General features: G+C 31.2%; 1 protein-coding gene across 2 annotated transcripts in view; it reads left to right on the forward strand.

The window, feature by feature from the left end:
* Window positions 1-8,137, forward strand: part of LOC129751179 (KH domain-containing, RNA-binding, signal transduction-associated protein 2) — a 312,313-nt gene that overhangs the window by 285,676 nt on the left and 18,500 nt on the right. For both annotated transcript variants that reach the window (XM_055746533.1, XM_055746532.1), the window contains exons 9-10: window positions 2,535-2,667; window positions 2,922-3,627. In XM_055746533.1, coding sequence (XP_055602508.1) covers window positions 2,535-2,667; window positions 2,922-3,027 — 239 coding nt within the window. In that variant the 3' untranslated portion in view covers window positions 3,028-3,627. The remainder of the gene's footprint in view (window positions 1-2,534; window positions 2,668-2,921; window positions 3,628-8,137) is intronic.

Raw genomic sequence — 8,137 nt, forward strand, 5'->3', positions numbered from 1 at the left:
AAAGTTATAATTAACTAACTAACACTTATCTCAAATATTTGCTTTTTAAAACGTTTAGTTGCAAAATGAGAGTAACTAAAATTTTGTTTTGAGCTGATCCCAAAAGCCAGCTCGAGGACCACGACTGTCTCCAACTAAAAGTCTTAATCGAGATTGAAAAATAAGCTTCATCTGCAGATTGATGTGCAATTTTGAGAATTATTACATTAAAATCAGAATTTTTTAATTAGGATTCAAAAGATGAATCAAATTGAAAAAAAATTTAATCAAATATTTATGTAAAAGATAAAGACGATCTGTATAAAAAATTTGAAATTATTTTAAAAATTCTTTGTTAGAACTAGAATCTAGATTTCAGAATCCATTTCATAAATCCAAATAATGATTAGACGAACAAGAATTTGTTCGAAATAAGAATTACAAATTGGCAGGACAATGGGGAAAAATTAATGAAAGCGTGATGTTATATAAATGTTGTTTAGTTGCATTTTAAACATCATTTTAGAATTTAGGATTGAAGAAAGAAAACTAAATTAACAGCTAAAAAAATCAATTTTCGCATTCCAAACTTTATGTTTACGTGCTGAACTTTTCTTGAGAACTTGAATATAAAAGCAAGGAGAAAAACCTTTTTGATTTGTTTTGTTTAATTATAATCAACATAAAAAGGAGAAGAGTGTTCCAAAACTAGGAAACAGAAAAAAAAGATCTCCAGATAAATTGAAACGAGAAATAAGTGTTCAAACCTTGAATGTTTAAATAAAACTTCAATGTGAGTACTCATAAACAACGACTAGGGGAGATAAGGGCATAACGAGCACCGAGGGCATAATAAGCTATCCTAATTTCAACAAAAGTACGTATTTTCTTAAACAAATTTTCATGAGGATTTGTTTCGTACTACTTATAGTATTAATTTTTCATCAAAAAAGAATTATCCCTTTCATCTTTACAGAAATATTAAATAATAACCAGCTAGGTTCTCGAGTGACGAGAATATTATAATTTTTGAGCACCACCAAATAAGCTTTTAAGACCTTTAAATCGACTGATCTGAAATGTACGCACTGCAACATGATTTACACATTGTTTCTCAATTTTCACCATCATTAAATATTTGATTTTTTAGTTTAATCCATTTTAAAACGCGTTTTTACTTAAATTTGAGGACCTGGGGCGAACAGAGCACTATTAATCAGGGCAAGATGAGCGTATTCTGCCGTATATTCTAGCTGCGAATTCAACTCGATAAAGTCAACTGAATAATAAAGCTACAGCTTGACTTGTTTCATTTGACAATTTGGCCTATTGGTAAGGTATCGGAGATGTAATCAGTAGACTCGAGTTCGATTTCAGTTCAAGGGGATTTTTTTTCACTTACCATTCATGATTGATTTTTGATTGCATCAAAGCATCATCCGTCAAACAAAACACCAGAAACATAATGTATAAACATGTGTTAATTCTTTGAATTCTACAAACCGGAGAATCTTGTTCGGAAAGTATTCTCAAAAATGATTTTGACTACTCGCGCTAAAATTAAAAAAAAATCTAAAACCGAGCTAGATCTTTAGGAAAGCATAGAAAAAAGATCTCTATTATTTTGTTGTTGCTTTGTTTGATGAATCAACGCCTCACCGTGTAGTGCAAAAGGCATCGATCATGAATGATATATGAAAAAAAAGATCACCTTGACTAGGAATCGAACTCGAGTCTACCTCTCCGACACCTTACCAATAGGCCAAATCGTCGAATGAAATAAGTCAAGCTGTAGTTCTATTATTCAGTTGACTTCATCGAGTCGAATTCGCTGCTTGATTCCCTGGCAGAAAACGCTCGTCGTGCCTTGATTAATGGTGCATATACTGCCACAGGGGGGTTCTCATTGTGCCCCTACAGTGACTGGTTTTCAGCTTTTGGCAAAAAATTTTAAAATGCATTTTTAAACGTTTTTATGTACTTTTTCAAGTTTCATCCAATTAGGCAATAGACTATTTGAGTGTCCGAACACGAAACAATGATCACATATTATAGCATTTCTCTACGGTTAAATAAGCGTTTTCCTTAAGGTGGCCTTTATGCCCTTATCTCCCCTACTCATTATTTTCAACTCGCAATTTTTAACTTATGATGAGGAACAGAAAATAGTTTTTCAATATTTTTTTCTGTTTTTTTTTTGGAAATTATTTAGTGGATTATGCTGAATTAATATTTATATTAAACTTTAACTTCCTAGGAAACCTCAAAATATTTCTACATCTTGAAAAATTGAAACGTTTTGCTACTTTCAAAAAATGTAGTGAGCAAAAATTTATGTTTTTTTTTTCTTGTGCGGAGAGAGAAGCTTTACTATTTCTGAAAGGAGCTATTTTTTCTATGCTTTCCCAAAGATCTAGCTCGGTTTTAGATTTTTTTTAAATTTTAGCGCAAGTACTCAAAAATCATTTTTGAGAATTTTTTCCGAACAAGATTCTCCGGTTAATGCACCCTAGAGCTAACTGCATTTTAAATTTCTTCCTCGAAATTCATTACAGCTCGGAAACGACCCCTTCTGGGTGGCCCTCGGTCCAGCATGAACCCGACCAAACGGACCGTAATGACCCTGATTGCCCGAGCCCGGACAGCCCAGGCCATGCACGGAACGAGAGCTTCTGCCCCCATCGGAGAGTAAGTTGCACTAAACATACCATACATTAGACTAAATCCTAAGCTTGGCTGGTAAAATGAAACGAAAAAAAAAAACTAAAATAAAGTACATCTCAATCCTTTTGTTGCCACGAAGCCACACCGCACTAAGTGTAGGACAAGGTATTCGGTACTAATGGTTCACATTTTTTCATCCCCCCTTACCGAACACACTCTAAAACCAAAAAAAAACAAATGAAACAACAAACTGCTGCATCCAAACAACAACGAAAAAGGCCAATCCAGGTGATTACATCGCCACTAATCCTGCAGCCCCAGCTGGATTTGCTTCAGACTAACGGATCCGGAAGCCAGAAGGAGAACATCCTGCAGGGAGCTTAAAATGGCGCTTGGGTCGGCCCGGTCCGATGGATATCATCATCATCATCATCATCAGTGTGAATCGGAAACCCGCGCGGCCAGCACCTGGTTTTAGAGAGATTAATTGTTGGACGTTCAGTCGTTCGGTTGTGTTCTAAAGTATCTGAATCTACATACATGGAGAAGAGCATAACTTCGCGAAACTACAAGCGATAGTAATTAAGACCAGAGGGAAAGAAAAAAAAAACCAGAAGCTCAACTGCTACTATAGGAGAAACTCAGTACTTTTCTGGAACCACCTACAACTACCGCTGTTAGAATTCACCCATATTTACCTTACAACAAACCCAACAAACTCAACAAACCACCAACCAAGAACATTTAAATAACTTCCGGGGAGCAAACACACCATCATTTTGGAAGACAAACGAGAGCAAACACTAGAGAAACGACAACAAGAAAAAAAAACTCATTAGAACCATCACCCTTTAGTAAACCGGTAGACCAGCCAGAGAGAAGAACTAAGACGGAACTCTAGCTGATGCCATGTAAAATGCAGCGCTGTGGGCGAGAATGATAAATGAACACTGCTTTCGATGTGTTGATTAAGTTAAATTAGAGGTAAGTTCATACAAGATTCTTTATTTTTAAAGAAAATGGAACATCTTGATCTTACACATAATTTCCTGGCCGCACATATCAATTCAAAACCTATAGTTAAAAACAAAATAGAAGACTTAAGCAAATTCCAAAACAAAATTCTACACGTCAAAATTTCAAATTATTCCGAAAATTCAAAGCCTAAGTTTCAAGGTCAAAACTTGAAATTACAAAAAGTAGGAACATTGAATCTTTTTACAATAAATTTTAAAAAATCTCCTTAATTCTTCCAGTCATTGTCAGCCTTCCAGTGGTAAAATTTGGCCTCAAATTCCAAAAAAAATCGATACGCATGTTGAAGAACCTGCAATAATGCTTACCTTACGTGAAATTGTCCTACGAATTAAATCTACCGCCATATTCAATCATCTAAGTAAATAGTTTTTTGATTAAAATTATAAATAATTAAGGCTTTTCTACTTGTAATTTTGACAATTTTGACAATTTTGACAATTTTGACAATTTTGACAATTTTGACAATTTTGACAATTTTGACAATTTTGACAATTTTGACAATTATGACAATTTTGACAATTTTGACAATTTTAACAATTTTGACAATTTTGACAATTTTGACAATTTTGACAATTTTGACAATTTTGACAATTGTGACAATTTTGACAATTTTGACAATTTTGACAATTTTGACAATTTTGACAATTTTGACAATTTTGACAATTTTGACAATTTTGACAATTTTGACAATTTTGACAATTTTGACAATTTTGACAATTTTGACAATTTTGACAATTTTGACAATTTTGACAATTTTGACAATTTTGACAATTTTGACAATTTTGACAATTTTGACAATTTTGACAATTTTGACAATTTTGACAATTTTGACAATTTTGACAATTTTGACAATTTTGACAAAAATGACAGAAATAACAAAAATGGCATTAGGGTGGAATTGGATGTATGGGAAAAATATCACGGTCGAATTCAAAAAACTGAACACACACTATTCCGTGCAAATTTTCGGATTTTTCCTTGAAAAATCACCAATAGATGGTTCATATGAAATCGGAATTTAAGTTTTGATGGAAAATGACTTAAAAATGTATAAAACGTAGATATCTGGTATTAAATTAAAACAAATTTTGTGAAAAGTCGTTCTTAAATTTTAAAAATATTCATAAATTAAAAATGCATGACACGTCCAAAACTATTTCTTGAAACGATTCGTTTAATGTGTTACTCTATTTAAAATAATTTGATTGTATTGTAAAGATTGCTTTGTTAAAATAGCTTATTGTTCATATTCTCAACCCATATTTTTAATGTAGATATTTCTATATCGATTCTTTCTATTTATTTGTTTTTGTTGTTTTGTAAAGTTTACTTTCAAAATGTTGTAGGAGGCATGCTCAATTTTGCATTTTATTTTTGCAATTATTTCAAAGTTCTCAAGATCACTCTTTCCGTGCCTCAGAATCTTGTTTGGTTATTTTTTAACATGCGTATATTCTGCTGTCCTTAGTCAATTTGTGCTGCTAGCGTAAAAAATCCTTTCACTAAGTCGTTCTTCATTCAGGGATTTGAAGGCTAGCGTCTTACAAATGCTAACACCACCTACCCACAGAAAGTCCACTTTGAATGCAGTGATCGGGATTCGATCTCATGACCGTTGGCTTAGAAGAATTGAAGGGAATTTTTTGCCACGGGCGGTGGCAAATACTTCATTTTGAGATTTGATTTTAAATTTGTTCTAAGCCCTGTAATCACATGTTGAACTTGTGAGGCACTTTTTATGCGATTTAATGTAAAATTCCATTTGACCAAAGTACTGAAGTTTTACAGCCGCTGTGGTTCATAAAAAAATTAAGTTTTGCAAAACTGACTGGAAGATGGTTTAAAATGAACTAAAGAAGCATTAAAATATAACCATCGGAGAAATTCATAGTTCATACATATGAAAATTTAGACTTTTTCCCAGGTTTTTGGGTGAAATAGTCTTGCGTGCACCATCCATATTCGATTTAATGGAATATTCACTGCGTTAAAAGATTTCATTAACTTTTAGAAAATGTTGGAAAAATTTTCATATTATGAGACATCTTTTTATGTTATGAAAATTGAGTTTTTAATACTTTAAAATTATTATAATTAACAATGGTCTGTTGAACAATCAATAATCATTTGAAAAATCATAAATTTATTTCTTTACAGGAAAACAATTATCGCATATTGCGGGGTAGTTCATAAAAAGTCATAATTTGACTTGAAAATTAAAAAGAAAAATTTTTTTTGATTACATACAATCATTACAAAACAGATTCCAAATCAGGTGTTATAAAAACTACAACTATAGAGGAGAATGAGCATACTTGATCCTTGGTGATACTTGTTTCTTCAGCTATATCTCGAAACTTGAAAATATTCTGGAAAAATTTGCCAAATGAAACAAATCAACAAATTTATTTATATAGCACTTTGTTTGAAAAATCTAACAAAATCTGACTTGAACATTTGTTTTTTCACTTTAAAAGTTTCCTGCACGAAAAAATAAAAATAAAAATATTTATTCCTATATGTCAACCATCAGAGTATAACATGAACTTCTCGATGGCATCTTTTCAAAGCAAAAGTGGATTCTTAATTTTTTCAACGAAAAGTTTTCCAAAATGAATGTGATGGGTTCACTTGATCCCTCGAGTCCAAAAAGCTATATTTTCTTCTGAATAGATGTTGATCCAATTACTGATATTAATCCAATAATTTCCTGATGAAAAGGACTTAAAAAAGTATTTTGTTCTAAAAATAAGTAAACGAGAAATAAAGGGGTTGAGATTTTTATCTCCTACACCAGGAAATGGCGCTCTAAGTGCCTATGTTTCAATGACTGAATTTTTAAATTTTTGAATATCAATTCAAATCATTCATCAGATTTCGTCTATCATCGCTAGTTGTTATTGATACGGTGTTTGAAAATTTTGAGAATTTACCAGTTTTAAGTTAAATAAATCTTTGAAAAATGATAAACAAATAAATCCTCATGAAAAGTAAAACCCGATTTTGATGTGATTTTGAACTCACCGAAAAACGTCGATAATTTCGAAGAACAAACAATCGCGGTGATAAATCCAAAACTCGATTTTGAATTAATTAATTTTCCTTTATTCAAATAAGTATACAGATCTTGCCAAGATATTTTGATTTTAGAAATACAACACTTTAAAAAAAATAAATTCATCCATTCTTCCAAAACTTATTGAAAAAAATAACAACTATTTCTCACATGATAAAAGAATCTTTGAGTATTTCAAAACTTTTTTGAAGACTACAAAAAAAATTGACTTATGCTTTGAATAAAAATAAAAGATTTCATTTGGATGAAATCTTCCCCATCATTTCGTAAAAATATTTTGCAGAATTGGGAAAAATTGAAAAAAAAACTAAACTCATAGAACTTTTAACTGATACCCTAAAAATTACTTTCTTTCTTCGGGAAAGTAGGTTATTGATTAAAAGTCTTTTTTTTTTAAACCTTTGTAAAGTTCTATGGTTTCATGAACAAAATGAGCACAAATTTATTTATTAAATTTTTCACTTTTTTTTTAGAACCAATAGCATATTTGGAATCCGTAGACCCAAATTATCCAAAACAAGCTCTTAAACTCTTTGTACCTCGGAATAGTATAAATTTTGTAGCCTTGTGTTTTTTAAAACACATTTTATTTATTAAGATTGTTGTTAGGTGATATGTGATTCTACATGGTTTTTAGGATTATTAAAATGAAAATCGTCAATTGCATGCGCAAATGGAAAATAAAACATCAAAATTAAGACATTAAATGTCTCTAATCCTAGAGGATGTAAAACCATCCATAAGCGGTGTTTTATTTAATTTTGTTCTTTAATCGTTTGTGACTACATTTCCGCTTGAAAAAAAACATACTTCAATAGAAATTCTAAACTTAAAGCAAAAGATTATCTTTTATAGTTCAATCAAACAAATAGGTTTTCATTAAAAAATATATAATTCAATTCTATTTTAATTTGGTTTAATAATTTTACCTTATCACGAATACTCCCCGAACTTCCATATTCTTTAGAATTTTGTAAAATTCAATCAACTGTTTGAAAATTACAATATTTGGTACATTTCACTAAAAAAAATTCAAGATCAATGAAAGTTGTCATCTCTTTATATCGTTTTGCTCGTTTTATCACCATATTAAGTATTCAACAGTCGAAGAAAATTTTATCGATTTGATTTTCCTTTAGCCTGGTTTATTTTATCTAATTAGCTTTCAAGAAGACCATTACAAATAAATTGGCTTTATGAATCGGTTGGGAAATTTTCACATCGTAGTTTTCATCTTAGGATTCTTGTGGCTGTTCAGATCTTAATTTTCAAAAGTTTTGTTAACTTATTTCATTGCCAAATTTTCGCTGGCATTATCTTTTTGTCCCCCCAAACAAAACCGGAAGCAGTTCTTTCTCTGCTGCATTCGCCAGCACAATT

Source organism: Uranotaenia lowii, chromosome 3 (assembly GCF_029784155.1).
Source record: "Uranotaenia lowii strain MFRU-FL chromosome 3, ASM2978415v1, whole genome shotgun sequence".
Lineage (NCBI taxonomy): Eukaryota > Metazoa > Arthropoda > Insecta > Diptera > Culicidae > Uranotaenia > Uranotaenia lowii.